The sequence below is a fragment of the Euprymna scolopes genome, chromosome 17 (assembly GCF_053919585.1).
Source record: "Euprymna scolopes isolate OS-2025 chromosome 17, ASM5391958v1, whole genome shotgun sequence".
NCBI lineage: Eukaryota > Metazoa > Mollusca > Cephalopoda > Sepiida > Sepiolidae > Euprymna > Euprymna scolopes.
This window is the reverse complement of record NC_136498.1, coordinates 13,658,801-13,675,770: the sequence shown is the minus strand read 5'-3', so window position 1 is coordinate 13,675,770 and position 16,970 is coordinate 13,658,801. Positions and strand designations below refer to the sequence as shown.

Genomic DNA, 16,970 nt, shown 5'->3' with positions numbered 1-16,970 from the left:
AAAAAAATCCTTTTGCAGACATACACAAAAAGCGAACATGCATACACACATTTTCGCTTTTATATATATACTAGCAGGGGTACCCGGTGTTGCCCGGGTGTTTGGAGGTGTTTGTGCTGTTAAATAAAAAAGAAACCCGGGAGAAGGGGGTAGGATCGAACCCGAAGCCCTGAGGCGAAGTTTGAAAATAAAATCGGCCGCCAGAATGAGTTAATGAAAGATGTTTGAATTTATTTAAGTAAGAACCAAATTGATATGTGCGCGCAAGGAAGTCGTAGAGCTATAGCTATTCAGCAAATAAGGTCAATGACCAGGTTTTTTTGTTATAAGCGAAGTAAAAAAAGAAAACAATGTTAAAACTTAAGCGGGGGGGGGGGGTAATCAAAACATTGAAAAAAAAAAACACAAAAAAATCTAACGTAAGGCAAACTAACAATGTTAAATGTAAAAATCGAAAAAACAAAAAAGAAACGTGAAAAATGGCTTAAATAAGTCTGTTTCGATATTAAAATTTAAAAAATCGGTGGGTACCTGGGTGTTTTGGGTGTGTGGTCGGGGGTGGATAATCGAAGTAAAAAAAACAAAACAGAAAAACGAATGTTACATGAAAAATGGCTTAAATAACACTGGTTAAATTAAAAAATCGAAAAAAAAAAAGAAAAGACATCTCACACCACGATTCGAACCCAAAACGTTTAGATAATGAACCAACACGCTAACCAACTGAGCTAACACGACGTGCATGAAATTTAGTCAGTTTTTCAGCTATTCAAAGTAAATCAGGTCATGACGTCATCTGACGCATGCATAGAACCCGTCATCGTCACAAGAGGACTGTTTTTGTTAACCCCTCCTCCCCTGTCGAAAATTGTCAATTTCGGGGTGAAAAAATTCACGTTTTTGGCCAATTTTTCGATATTTTTCGTGCGAAGGATGGGGCTTCAATATGATACCAAGTTTGTGAATTTTCGTTGTGTCTGTCGAAAGTTTTTAGCAGACACACACACATACATACATACATACACACATTTTCGCTTTTATATTTATAGATATAGATTGTATATTAGTATATATTTTATATGTAGATAAATTTAAATCTGTTATACCCTATATGAATTCATCCAAAATTACAGATCTTCTCATTGTGTGCCACTTTTAACTTTCTTAGTCTTTTAAAGCCTGCGAAATGTAGAGTTTTTAGGTATTTTCAAGACTAAGGCCAACAGGCATATTTTTTCTTTTTGATAATCGTCTTTTATTCATTTTAGCTCTTTACATCAAGTGGCTTCATATTCTGTTTGGAGTGATTTCTATAAAAAAATTTAAAATAAAGAAAACTCTCCTAATTTCTTCCCAACTTGGAGCCACACAGTTCAGAGGCAAATCTTTTAGATATTGAAATCAGCTTTAATTTTACTTTATTTCTTTTTTATTATATTTTTTTAAGTATATTTTTTGTTTTAAGAAAAATAACCTAAATTTGTAAGAGGAGACTCCTATTTATAAGTCTGGAGATATGACCATAAAGTAGATGTTTGTGAGAAAAAGGTTCTACCCCTTACCACTTAAGCTAAGAAAATCATTTTTAAATGATTAATGAGAATTTGTAGGCATTACAACATAGTTTTGAATTATTGCTGAGTAATCTCCCTTGTTTTTTGAGCTTTTTTTTCTCCCAAAATAACAACCTAAACAGACAACTTCTCTGATACTCATAAAATTTGATTTTCTTAGTTAAAAATAAAACTACGTGATTAGTTTATATGATTTTTGGAATGTAATATTTTCCAACATGAGTACATGCATTATATAGATTTTTCTTTATTTTTGTGCTTTTAAATAGAGGGGAATTCTGGACAAGAACTGAAAAATGTCTTGTATGAAAAGCTCTATTTTCTTGTGTTCCATTAAGAACAAAAACCTGAGTTTGAATTGAAAAGTAATTTTATGTGGCACTTTATATAATATATAATTTTATGTGGCACTTTATATAATATTTATATAATATTTATATAATATTTGGCTGAAAGTATGGTTTCATGCCCTTTTCTCTCTCTCTTTCAGATGCTAGTGACGCAGCTGGTGGCACCAATCATGACACATGTACACTGCCTCCTCCCCCTCCCCCCAGTTCCAAAGTCCTAGGCACTTCTAGTCAAGCCACATCCCCAGTCGGTTCTGCAGCAGCTGCGCCTGCTGTATCTGCACCTGTTGTCCATCCTGCTTTCCCTCCCCCACCAAGACCGCCATCACGCACCAAGACCCCACTCCCACAGGTGAGTAATCATCTTTCCTGCTCGTCATCTTCATCATCTTCCAGCCTCATAGACATCTTATTCTCGTCTCCTCCATCACTGATTGATTCCCCCATCTCTTATTTTTCTAACTGCTACCAATCAAGTCCGCAGTCTCCCAGGTGGATTTCTTTTGAATCGTTCAACCAGGTGAGTCAACACAGGGCACATGATGCATTCTGGCACATCTGCACATAACACCCACATATCAATGTCGTTCCTCCGTTAATGTTAAGAAGTAGGGAAGAAAGAGAAAAAGAAATGTGACTCAAAAAAAGGAAAAAGTAGGTTTATTGGTGGAACAATGGCTAAGAAATTTTTCACAAAGAAATACAAAAAGTATGTGACAGTGATTTGGGACAAAAGCTAAGTAACTGGTGCTACCATATCAGGCTGTCTGAAGATATTGGCTTCCTGAGACGAAATGCACCTAACATTGATGCTTTTTGTTTTTCTACTTTTTTTTGCAAGACTTAATTATGTTCTGCAAAAACAAAAACAACAACCCACCTTCTGCCCTTTTTTCCCTGTTCCCGTTTCCACTTCCTGACTAGTTTCCTAACTTAAAATGTACCAAACATTAATACTGTTACCCTTTCCCCTCTCCCATTGCAAAACTCATTCATGTTCTGCAGGACGGGGAATAAAAACGATAAAATCTACTATATAACAGCCAAACCAAACACTACAAACTAGCCATTAAAGATACAAAAAGCTTGGAGAATAAAGACCTTCTGGATGCAACACGAATACTATTTCCAAAATAGCTGGATTTGACATTAAATAACCCAAAAAGGGTTGATATGCCATAAAACAACCAAACCAAACTCTAAAAATAAATATTTGAAGATATAAAGAACTTGAAGCATAAAAACTGTTTCCAAAATAACTGGATTTGGCATTAAATAATCTGAAAAGGGTTGATATGCCATAAAACAAAACAGCCAAAAGCTAAGTAAGTTGAAATGAGCTGACGTCAACCGACGACAAAGAGGCCTTGATAAAGTATGTGCACCTTAGCATTCAGAGAGTCAATTGTGTCACATGCACACCCAGAGTACAACTGATATTTGCTGAATGTGTCGGAGTTTGTTTTTTTTGTATTTTATTTTAATTTTATGGATTTGTATGTATGTCCCCTCGACAATGTGAGAGAGAACACAGCCAAAAAAGGAGAAAAAAGAAATTCACCTACATCATGTTGGAGTTGACGAGGTTAAGCGGAGGTATACATGGTCTTATGACACACACCCACACACAGTTCAACATGTTATACCTAGTAAAATTAAGAATAGAACCTTCCATCCAACAGATATTCTATATAATACATACAGATGTTTACTATTATGGACCATTTGATTAACAACTCAACATGTGCAAGGGATTTCAGTATTCATTTACTGTCTTGAGTCATGATTGTTCATATTTTGTTTTCATTTGGATGAATGTTAAAATCACCTGAAAATTTTAGAGACGATCTACATTTGTTTAAAGCACTCCTCCCTTTGTAAACAGAAGGAATGTCTGTTAGGATTAGATGTGATTAATCTTTCGGGCAAATTTCTCATAGTATATATAGCATGATGCTGTTTTTGTTTTAAATATATGGTTTTCTTTTCCCTTTAAAAACATCTCTATACAACTACTGTTGACTAAAGGCAAAATCGGTTGTCTGGCCTTTTGTTTTACACTTTTACTTATGAATAATAAAATGTTTTCCCTTTATAGTTCCAGTAATAAAATTCTGTACTTCCAAAAAGATCATGAAATATAGATATATATGCATACATTACAGGATGGAACGATGAAATTGTCGCCCGGGAAAAGACATGATGCCATTTCAGTTTGAAGAAATACAGTTTTATATTGTTGCAAGCCATTTGCTAGTTGGCCAGTTGTGTACAAATCCCAAGAGCAATAAGAGCCTTCTATCATGTGTGAAAGTGACACAATGTTCAATGATCAAGATTGGAGATGTGCCACTGTATAACTCATGCTCTCTACTGATCCAAGTTATAACAACAAGATCATTGCCAGCACCCTCAAAATGCATTGCTGGATTGCCACGAATAACAGGCATGTGCCCATGTTGATGAAAACAAAGTTTCTGGCCATAGTTATGGTCTTTAGTGTGGTTTCAAGTGAGGGCGACATCATGCCATCTCACATTTTTGAAGTCAGCTTGAAAGTCAACACCAAAGTGTACCCGGATGTGTTGAAGAGAGTGGTGATCCCTTGGTGCAATCAGGTGGTTGCAGAACTCTGCGCCGGCCCACAAGTCCAAAGAGACCCAAGCTTGGTTCCAGGAGTGCTACGACTTTGTACCCTTTTCTCATTGACCTCCCTCGTACTGATTTTTCTTTGCTTTTATTTTTAATATAGGGGAATTCTGGACAAGAGCCAAAAATTCTGATCCAAATTTCTTTATTATTTTTCACCTTTTAAGCATTTTCTTGCTCTTGTCTTTTATCAGAAAAATGAACTCATGTTGTTTGGATAATTATGATGAGTCATTGCTTAGTAACATTTTGTTATGCTGTCATTATTTTTCAGGTGCCTCTACGTCCTGGACGTATAAGTCCAGCTACCCTGATCTCCCCTCCTGATGGCTCCAGTTCCCTGTTCAACACAACCTCCTCGTTGGGCTCTTCTCGGGGTTCAAGTCCCCTCACTTTAGGAATGGCTGATGTCATTCCTATGGCAGTGGCCTTCACAGAGAATATCAATGCCAGTTTTAGGGGAACAGATGCCACAAAGTAAGTATGGTACAAGAATAACATGTCCGTGATGATTAGTAGTGGTTGTTTATTGTCATTATTATGTACTAGTGAGAACTATGGAAATTCTACAGTGGACCTTTTCATATGTAATATATTGATGTTGGCATTCTGTGGATGTTCAGTGTAAATGGAGATGCCTTGATATTATTGTAGCTCTTTTGTTAAAATTGCAAAAGTATTTATCTAAGCTAGCAGGGACGCCCGGCATACCCCGGTCGCAAAATATGCTTAAATATGTTTTAATTTATGCAGATTTCGTATATGTTGTTATAGAGTTAATGTTCTATTGATTCTTATATATTATAAATTTGTAATTTCAAAAATAAAAAATATATCCATATGACTTGGGTACATCAGCTTGGATCGAAACCAAAACTCACAAAGAAATATATATTGAGTTCCTTCAGCTATAATAGAAACCAAAACTTCTGGAGAATTCTTGGTATTAAAAGAAATAGGTCATCTAATATAAATAAAATCTCACTTGTCTGTTTAAATGTATGTATGTATGTATGTATGTATGTATGTCTGCCTAAAACTTTTGATAGGGGCGACGGGGGTTTCACGAGACCAGTATTGTTTTGAAGCTCGACCCTTCTGAGACATATTGAAAAATTAGCTAAAAACATTAATTCCTTCACCTTCAACTGGGCACTTTTCTACAGAGAGGGGTCGCTTTTTTCGCAAATATTTTCGAAAGTCGTCCTCTCTTTTCGATTGACTAGCCTTAATTTAAACCTTCACCACTTCCAGTTTGGCGATGGACGCAACGGCAAAGATGTCACATTTTCTTTTCTTTTCCTCCTTCACGGTACGGATTTGAACCTGCGTGCTTATTACCACATTTTTTTTTGTTTTTGTGCTCAACACACCCCTCCAAACACCTGGGCAACACGGGGCAACCAGGCTAGTAAAAAAAAAAATAACACGCTATCGAATTAATATATAGATTATTACTAAGAGTTTTAGGATATCGAATCTCATATTCAGAGAATATGAATGCCAGTTTTAGGGGAACAGATATCACAAAGTAATTATGGTACAAGGATGACATATAAATGATGATTGGTAGAGGTTTTTTATTGTCATTATTACTGAAAGTTTTAGGATATCAAATCTTATAACGTAAAGAAATTGGTAAGAAGGATAGTCTGTACATGAATCATGACTCGTTTAAAATTAAATTACAACAGCGAAAGTCAAAATGAAGTGTTTTGAATTTAACGAAAGAAATTTATGTGTGTGTTCAGATAAAAGTTTAAAAAAAAAACATATACAAAACACACCCACAAAGGTGATATTTTTTTTTCCACCATAGTCACTTAAAAAAAAATATAAGCACTTTTTTCTAATCATTTGTTAGTCGACAAAAATCAAATTTAAACCTTCTTTTCCTTATACATTAATCGTAAGCTATTTCTGTTTGGGAATTCTAGGTGCTGTATGTGCTCTCCGCTTATCTCAGCATTTGTTTGCAGTCGTCCTGTACATGCACTTCACTTGCCACTGGTATTTAACAATGCCGACTCAGGAGAGATATGGTAGGATATTGCGCATCTCCTGCCACAAAAATTTCATGCGCAAGCACCCCTTCGTAGGTATCCATAGTCTGTCAAAGACTGAAGAAGTCTCCCCCCCCCCCTGCCTGTCTGAAGTGATAGATTTTTGTCAGCACTTGACATGATCACAGGCTTGGTGTGGGTGAAGATCAATTTTACAGAGATCTTTGTGCAGGGTATCTGTCCATCTCAGCATCGACCCCTTTCCAGCAACTTTAAGGATGGAGACAAGTTTTGCAACAATGTCATTGTTGACCCTCAGAACATGTTCAAGCCATTTGAGTCGTTATTCTTTCAATCAATGTGATACCATGATGCTTTCCGATGTTTTTACTGCAAATGTGCTCAATTGCACGTTTACATATTTTGACTGATTAAAAAAAAAAGTGGAGGGGGTGCTTGGCTATTTCCTCTTTAAAAGTTATGTACTAATCCGTCAATAATTTATTTTTCCAGTGGAGAGGTGGAGAAAGAGAAGTTTTAAAAGAAAAATCTTACAATTTTTGACTTTTCTATTTGTTGTCTATGCCTCTCCCGGGCACCACCAGTTAACCATGTTAGTCTATAATGTAAAGGAAAGCTATAATTCTGTGTGAGTGTCCCTGCTAGATGTGTGCATCAGATACTCTTACAAACCTTATATTATCAGAATCTGTTTAACCTAGTATTTGGGACAATTAATCGGAACTAGGAAGTGGAAAAATCAGAACTTTTTGAGATATCAGAATTGGAAAAAAACTGTGCCTGTTTTCTGATTCCACAAACGTTTCTTTTAATTTTTTTATTCTTTGTACCAATGATAAAATGATAAATATTTATTGATTTTAAATTATTTGAAAAAACTAAAATATAAAGGTTACCGCTCTCTCAAGTTTATTTTTACATTTGCAAAAATATATACATACATTATAAATATATACATATATTACATAGGTTTTTATTGTAGTCCAAAACTTCAAAGAACAACTGAATTCAATATCTCAATATTTAAAAAGAATCGGAATATAGAAAATAATCGGTAATTGTATCAAAATTAGAAAAATTTTGAAATTGTCCCATAACTAGTTTAACCCTGATCTAATCATAGTTAAAAAAATAAAGACAAAAAGAAAACTTTTAATATTCATTCCTTCAGGATTACCAAAGCAGTGCATGGGGAAGGAAGAAGACGTACTCTTTTATTCTTACTTGTAGTTGTTTTAAAAACAATACTGAAAATATGTCAGTCATTAATCTATTTTTCTTTTTATTATATTAAACCATTTGCCAAAGAAGAGAGTAGTTGAAGAGAGAGAGATAAAGGGAGAGAGAAGTTTTAAAAGAAAAATTTCAACACCAGCTATGTTTTACCGAATCATCTGAAAAAAAGTGTTTAATCTTTAGTGAAATGAAGATTGCCATCTAAATAAATGAAGATATAATTTTTCAAGTTTTTAACTTATTACCACATGTCGACTGCCATTTCAACTCTTACATAATAAACTTGTTATAATCTTCCTAAACACAATATTTGTTGGTTTTCTTCTTCAGGTGCAATGTATCACTGACAGGTAATTTAATGATGTCCTTTCCTGCTGGAATCATCAAGGTGCTGACAGAAAACCCTTCTCCATCCATGCTTAGTTTTCGAGTGAATGGTGCTGCCCGTTTGGAGCATGTCCGGTTTAATACTCAGTTGATATCTCAGTACGTTATTCTTCATCTTTTCATCTTATCATAAGTCGCATCTTCTGCTTGCGGTGCCATGTGACTTATTTTTCCATTCTTTCTGATCCAGGGCAAGTTGGTTGATGGATGCCCAACTCTTATTGATCTGAGTTTTTTTTTAACTTCTATCCCTGACATGAAACAATTTGATAAAGTTTTTTTTTGTTTTGTTTTCAATGATTCTGAAATATTTACTTTTAAATTGTCCATTTTCACATAATGACAAAGCAATGATCAGATAAATAATTGATATGTCAGGTCAAACCTGACATATCAATTATTTAATTTCAATCCAACCGAAAGCAGGCTAGAGGATTAGTTGGACAACAACTACAACAATTACTGGGGATACAGTTTTATACAAGAATCAGCATCCCTATCCTGTTGTGGTTAATCACCTGAAGAGGGCCAGAGGATAAGTTGGCCGAAACATGGTGAAACAACAATAACAATAAAGACGAGGATAACAGTCTGCAAAAAAAAAAAATGAATACAAAGATTATGAAGACCTTGTCTCAAAGGATTCCAATAAATAAAAAAATAATATACTCTTCGGTATGGACCCAACAAGGAAAAACCAAATAAGATTGCAAAATTGGATTTATAAGACCATAAAATCCAACCTCAATCACCCTCTATGTCCTGTGGCACAGTGGATAGAGGCAATGACTATGGTTCTAGGTAAAAATTTTCTGACGATAAGAAAGCAAGCCAGAGGATTAGTTATGGAAAGCAATAATTATTGGCAATACAGTTACAAGACTCAGCATTCCTATCCCGTTATGGTTAACCACCTGAAGAAGGCCAGAGGATAAGTTGGCCGAAACATGAAACAACTATCAAGATGAGGATAACAGTCCACAAAAAAATGAATGGCGACACATCAGCTCTGATACCCTGTTAGCAAGGCTGAATATATCAAAGCTTGATGAACTTTTGACGATTAATTGGCTATGTTGTTTTGGCCATGTTAAGAGTAGCAACCCCTGGATAAGAAAATACAAAGATCTTGAGGTGGAAGGCAGCAGAAAAGTTGGATGTAAACCATCAACAAAAATCTTAGTGGAATTTGAATGCAATCAATGCTCAAGATTTGGACACTGAGATTGCATGATTATAAGGGCTGTGATAATAGCATCTTTTTTTTATTGTTTTGACTTTTGAGTATATATATCCATTAATATCTTATATGTTTTTATATAGACGGATGTGGTTCTCAGTTGATTATGTGTGTCTGTGTTAGATATATACCTGAGAGTCAAAAGAATGAAAAGAATATTCTGTTGTCACAGCCTTAACCATTATCATATTTGGTTTAATGTTCATTTTTTTATAATGGAAATCCCTCCAGACAAGGCATGAAGCCACTTGATAAAGGAGCTAAAAAAACCCATCAATAACCGTCGATAATATTATATATATATATATATATATATATATATTCCAACTCAGAAAACAGCAATTTTTCCTCTGTTGTCAAAAACATTGCTCGTGGAATGTGAGGACTAAAGGGCAAAATAAGGAAAGCGAAAGTTACAAAACTGCTGAAAATAAACCCAACGTTCACTTTCTACTCTATTTTACATGTTGGCATAGTTTTAAGAAATTGTCTTTCAAACTAGACTCTGTCTTTATTTATCCCTCCTTCTCTCAAACCCATTTTTATGACTTCCTATCATGTTTTCTTTGCTATTGAATCTGTTACCTTAACTGTACTACATCTACTTACCCATTCTTTCAACATGACCATACCATCAAAGTCTCCTGTCCTGCATTCATCTTCCTATACTGCCCAGATTTAATCTTCCCCTGAAGTTATCATTCTCATTATTTCTCTCCATGCAACGCATGTCCTCAACCCTCACTGGCCAGGTTTCACTTCCATACATCATCACACTGCAAGCAGTAAGAAAACGTCCAACACTTGACTATAAAAAAATTAGACAATAAAATGGATGATGATACTCTGTTCTTGTTCAATTGCTATCATTTTTTCCTAATTTTTGGTGAGGATACTTATTTCTACATGCTATGTTAGATCAAAATGATTTTACTTGAAATATGATTTTCAATTGTGACATATACTATATTAGCATCATTTTTTACTTGAAATATGATTTTCAGTTGTGACATATACTATATTAGCATCATTTTTTACTTGAAATATGATTTTCAATTGTGACATATACTATATTAGCATCATTTTTTACTTGAAATATGATTTTCAGTTGTGACATATACTATATTAGCATCATTTTTTACTTGAAATATGATTTTCAATTGTGACATATACTATATTAGCATCATTTTTTTCAAATCTGATCAGACATTTTTATGACATTTTTGTTTTATGAATTTTTTTTTGGTGGTGGTGGTGGGTGGGGGCTATTTTTGCTTTATTGTCCTGAATTTCCCCTTATATTAAAAAAACAAAAATAAAGATAAACCGGTATGATGTACATACCTGTGATGAAATAAAAATATCACATTCTAAAAATCATATTAATTAATCAAGTAGTTTTATTTGTAGAAAGAACATTTTTAAGCAATTAATAAAAATTCAGACATTACAACACAAATTTTTATATTTATTTCAAAATGGTGGGCGAGTCAGTTACTTCTTGGATACTTATAAAATTTGATTTTCTTATATAAAAATAAAACTACTTGATCAATTTACATAATTTTTGGAATATGGCATTTTTTGTCATTTTTTTTTTTTTTTAATATTGAGGAATTCTGGACAAGAAGCAAATTTTTATCTAAATTTTTAAAATTTGTTTTTAAATTATTAAATGATGAATTGCAGTTTAAAAATTTATTTTGTTATCCAATCAAGCCTGTTAACAAGATGTAACAAAAGTAAATTTCTTTCTTTTTGAAGGGATACTATGCAGAGCACGTCTGAAAGCTTAATGTACTTATTTGATATGACTGCATTGACAGAACATCTTCGTGCAGAGGGAGAGATGAACAAATCTGCGTCCTATTTCAACGTCGACATATTGAAATATCAAGTGAGTTTTCAAAACAAAATCTCCATTTTTGCCAACCTGATTCAGATATTATTTTGAATTCATATAATATGCTTTATATTTTTTAGTGTTGGGATGATTAATCGGAATCGGTGATTAAAAAAATTGGAATTTTTTTGAATATTGGAATCAGAAAAATATATGCTTATATTTCGATGCCAAAAACGATTTCTTTAATTATCGATTTTTATTTGATTTTGTTTTTAAAAAGAACTTCCACTGTTAGTAATATTACAATAATAATATTTATTTATTTAAACTTCCAGTAAAACTAAAATCTACAGATATCACCTCACCATACAAGTGCGTTTGATAAAATATATGCACATTTAATCTGTTGTTTACAGTAATCATAACAATATATCGATTTATAGTTAAATATTTATAGATTTATAAATGAAAAAAATTTTTTTTTCAAATTCCGTACTAAATTACTGATTCTTTACAAATCTTTAAATATTTAACAATAGAGTTGTCATCTTTTCCCTTATTACCGTAAAAATGTATGCTAAATGTGGAGATATTTTTCTAAATAAAAAAAAAAATACACTTGTGGGGGACCATTTATTGATTTTAGTTTTACTTGTAATTAAAAATCCATAATTATTACCAGCAAAGGAAGATTTTGCTTTAAACACATTAAAATACAAAAAAGAATTAAAAGAATCATTCTAGCATTGGAAAAAATGCACAATTTTTTTTGATTCCAATGCAAATACTCCCATTTTTCTGATTCTGATTAATCATCCCAACACTAATTTTTTTTATATTATTTTTTATTATTATACTAGCAAGGCCACCCAGCGTTGCTCGGACCATGTAAGACAATGAGAAAAATTTTGAACATGCCTGTTATTCTTAGAATAGACGAAATTTTTATGTTTATGTATCATTTGCCATCTTGAGCAAAATAATATTTTACCTCCCCTAGGACGGGTATTACACAACATACGTATGGAATAATTATACCTTCATTGGACAGGAAATTTACAGCACGTATGTGGAAAAAATTTTTTATATGAATGTTATACTACTCGAATATATTACATGATTTTCGATTTTGATAACTTATGTACGTCACAGATAAGAATTTCTTTGTTTTTCATATGGGTACTTCAACCCTATTTAATATAAAAATCAACAACATAGTAAAGGAACTTACTCCTGACATAAATAGAACATTGTACGTGGATGATTGCTCTATAAGCTATCGTTCTAAGCACATCCATACTATTGAAAGAAAATTGCAACACAGTATATACAAAATGAATAAATGGGAGGAAAAAAAAAAAGTTTTAAATTTTCAAAAAATAAAACCAAATGCATTCATTTTTGCAATCAATACAAATTACACAATGATCCCAAATTACAACTCGATGGAGAAGATATCCTCTTTGTTGATGAATACAAGTTTTTAGGAATGGTTTTTGATAAAAAACTAAATTTTATTTCCCACATAAACTATGTTAAAAAAAATGTAATAGAACACTGCAACTTGTGCGTGTTGTGGCTCATACAAACTGGGGAGCTGACAGGCAGATCTTGTTAAACCTGTACGGATCCCTAATTCTATCAAAAATTGACTATGGCAGTTGTATATACCAAGCAGCAAGAAAATCCTGTTAAAATTTTAAATCCCATTTAACATACAGGACTGAGACTTGCACTGGGAACTTTCAGAACATTCCCAGTAGAAAGTTTGTATGCCGAAGCAAATGAACCTCCACCTAACCTCAGATATAACAAGTTAGCATTGCTATATTATACAAAATTGAAGGCAGATCCCGACAATCCTGCACGTTTTATCCCAAGTATAAATATTTCAACAAAAACAAAAAGCCATTAAAACATTTGGCCTATGAATGGAACCCATTATTGAAGAAGCAGAGATCCCGATAACAAAAATTCATAAAACATTTACTCCAAAAATACCTCCTTGGAACATTATTGTACCAAAAGTTGACTTTAGTCTTAGCAAACACTGTAAGGGAAAAACTCACCCTCTTTTTTATCAAGAAGAATTTGAACAAATCAAATACAATTAACCTAAACATGCATACATCTTTACAGATGGCTCAAAACAGGTAGATGCAACAGGCAGCACAGCTGTATATAATAAAAAGATTAAAAAAAAAGCATCTCTTGAAAGAAACCTCCATCTTTAATGCAGAGGTTTGTGCAATAGATTTAGCACTTGATCTCATCTTCAGAGATAACAACACAAAATATGTAATTTTCTCCGACTCACTATAACAGCAATAAAAGCACAAAAATGTAACAACCCGTTGTTAGTAAAACTATAGTGAATTTAAAAAAAAAAAAAATATCAATGAATGCATTAAAAATCAATGGCAAATTTATTGAAATAGCTACACGAACAATAAATTATATGCCATTAAACCAACAGTTGGTAATTGGGAACAATATTCCAGGAAAAATAGAAAGAAAGAGGTTGTATTGACGAGATTGCGTATAGGTCACACATACCTTACTCAATCATATTTACTTAAAGGAGAAGACCAACCAATATGTATTGCATGTCAGGTTCCGCTGACAACAAAACATTTTCTTACTGAATGTATTGATTTTCTGCCCCATAAGACGAAAATATTACAAAGACAGCAATATAAAAGATCTTTTCGAAAACATAAAAGTCGAACACATAATGGATTCCCTTAAAGAAATTGGTATATATATATACAAAAATATAGATTTTCATGTACATGTGAATAAGCAAGACAATTTAATACAAATCAATACGGATTAGTATTTGTAAACTAATCCTTTGCACATTTAATATAAATAAATATAATTTGACTTTCTTATACAAATTAACACAAACGTAACTACAACTTTGTATTAGTAAATATTTACTACTAATTTAACACACGTAATGCAAATTTATTCTCAATAGTTTTACGCAAATATAACACTTTTATACAAATTTACACAAACACAACTACACCTAAGTTTTTTTATTTTTTTTTTTATTCAATTTTCACCCCAAACAAGGCACAGTGCCACTTTGAAGCAGGGGGCTACTATTAGGGAATTAATTAGCGGGGTCATTATGAAGGGAGAAGAGTAGAAAGATGTTTGTTAACATTACACTTGAACTTCTGCATATCATTGCAGTTGGGAAAGCAGAATCCCGGAAGGGAGTTCCAAAGACCCGCAGTTCTGGGGAAGAAACTATTGGAGTAAAAGGCTTTCTTGCACCTAGGGATCTCCACTGTAAAGGGATGAGACTTAGTAGCTTGTCGGGTTTGTCGGGGGTAGTTACGTCGGGGAGGTACAAGTGTTTGCAGTTCGTCAGAGCATTCACCATTGAAGTATTTGTAGAACAGGCAGAGGGATGCAACATCTCGTCGATGGGACAGAGGTTGAAGCCTAGATGACAGTTCAGGACCTATCAGGTTTGCGACTCTTTTTTGAACCCTGTCCAGGAGCGAGAGACAAGCAGCAGATGCACCAGCCCAGATGTGACAACAGTACTCCATACATGGGCGAATGGTTGCCTTATAGAGGTATAGGATACTGGCAGGCGTAAGTAGTTTTCTAGCACGGTAGAGGGAGCCAACCTTCCTTGCAGCAGCCTTGGCAATGCTCTCAATGTATCTATTCCAGTTCATATTCCCTGTAAACGTTAGGCCGAGGAGTTTAAAAGAAGTACTTTCAGGCAATGTGTTCTCGGCCATTGCTATTGGTGGTAGAGAAGGTTTCTTGTAGTTATTGAAGGAAACAAGCTTAGTCTTAGCAGCATTGAATGAGACCAACCATTTTTGTCCCCATTCCACTACGGATTGGAGGTCATCCTCTAGTGTTTCTGCCATTTTCTTGGATATGTGTTCATTTGTTTTCCCCTCATATCTGTTATAGAGAGTGGTGTCATCGGCAAATATACCCATCTCCGAAACAATATTATCAGGGAGGTCGTTTATGAATATCAGGAACAATAGAGGTCCAAGGATAGACCCCTGAGGCACTCCCGCATTTATGTCATATTGTTTGGATGTACGTCTGTCGAGGACAACTTTGATTTTTCTATTACTTAAGAAGGATTTAATTACGTTATGAATTCTTCCAGTTATTCCATATGATCTAATTTTCCTTAGAAGACCATCGTGCCATACCCTGTCAAAAGCCTTAGATATATCAAGGGCCACCGCTCTACCCTCCCCTGTTTTATCCAATGAACGGTATATACGTTCAGAAACTACAGTTAAGATATCTGCTGTTGAACGGAGTAAATATTTATCATTAGAAATTTACACACACACATAACGCAAATTCATTTTAAATATTTTTATCTATTTACTTGCAAATTTACTCGCATTTTAATACATTTATGCATTTACTTTTTTATTTTTGTATTAAAATGTTTACGAATTTAATCAAATCTTAGTGCAAACTATACTTCAACTATAAATATATTTATTCAAATAATTTTGTTTAAAAAAAATATATATTTAAACATTAAACCATGATTCGGCATAAAATAACTCAACAAGGGTGGACATGCTTTTAAACACAAAAAAAAAACTTTTTTTGAGTACTATACTGTACAAGTACCTTATTTCTCGGGTAGGATACTGTACAAGTAACTTTTTTCTAATTTAAAAATGAAAAAACTCGATACATTTTTGTAATTTTCTGTTGTGTCATATTTTCTGTACGCCAGGGGTAAAATTTGTTTATTTTATTATCTGGGTGCTATAGTGAAGAAGCACCTTATTTCTCAGATGTAAGTCATACTACTCAAATATTAAACGGGACTTTCGGTTTTAATAACTTTCATGTATGCCACATGTAAGATTTTCTTTCTTTTTCATGAATACTATACTACACAAGTACCTTACTACTTTGATAGAATTTCTTGTACACATAAATTCATTAAAAAGTGATCATTGTATGTGATTTTTGGAATATGACTACAAATATACAAACATATATAATACATTAAATTTATAATGATCAGTTAATTAGTATAGGAGTGAATCCAATACATACAAATATATGTATATACGTATACTAATCATTCATTTGGTTAATTAGTTTAGGAGTGAATCCATAGAAATATATAAACATAATTATAATGCACAATGATCGGTTAATTAGTTTAGGAGTGAATCAGATACATACAAATATATAAACATATACACATTAAAATTAATAATGATCAGTTAATTAGTTTAGGAGTGGAGCCAATACATAAAAATATATAAACATATACACATAATTAAAATTCATAATGATCGGTTAATTAGTTTAGGAGTGGATCCAATACATACAACTGTATAATCATATAAGCATATTTAAAATTCATAATGAATCTGTCAATTAGTTTAGGAGTGAATCCAAGACATAGAAATATATAAACATATACACATAATTAATATTCTTAATGATCGGTTAATTAGTTTAGGAGTAAATCCAATACAAATGCCATTACTTGATCTATTTACGTGATTTTTGGAATGTAACAAATAAGCCGATATATCATATATATATTTGAATATGACATTTTCGTTACGTAAAGCCAAAACATTACTCTGTGTTTTTTTTAAATACAAATATTGTGTATTCGTTATATAA

General features: G+C 33.1%; 1 protein-coding gene across 3 annotated transcripts in view; it reads left to right on the top strand.

Annotated features, from left to right (window-relative positions):
- Positions 1-16,970, top strand: part of LOC145296668 (F-BAR domain only protein 2-like) — a 218,725-nt gene that overhangs the window by 191,469 nt on the left and 10,286 nt on the right. For all 3 annotated transcript variants that reach the window (XM_080142609.1, XM_080142611.1, XM_080142610.1), the window contains 4 exons: positions 2,065-2,276; positions 4,848-5,050; positions 8,164-8,319; positions 11,225-11,357. In XM_080142609.1, coding sequence (XP_079998735.1) covers positions 2,065-2,276; positions 4,848-5,050; positions 8,164-8,319; positions 11,225-11,357 — 704 coding nt within the window. The remainder of the gene's footprint in view (positions 1-2,064; positions 2,277-4,847; positions 5,051-8,163; positions 8,320-11,224; positions 11,358-16,970) is intronic.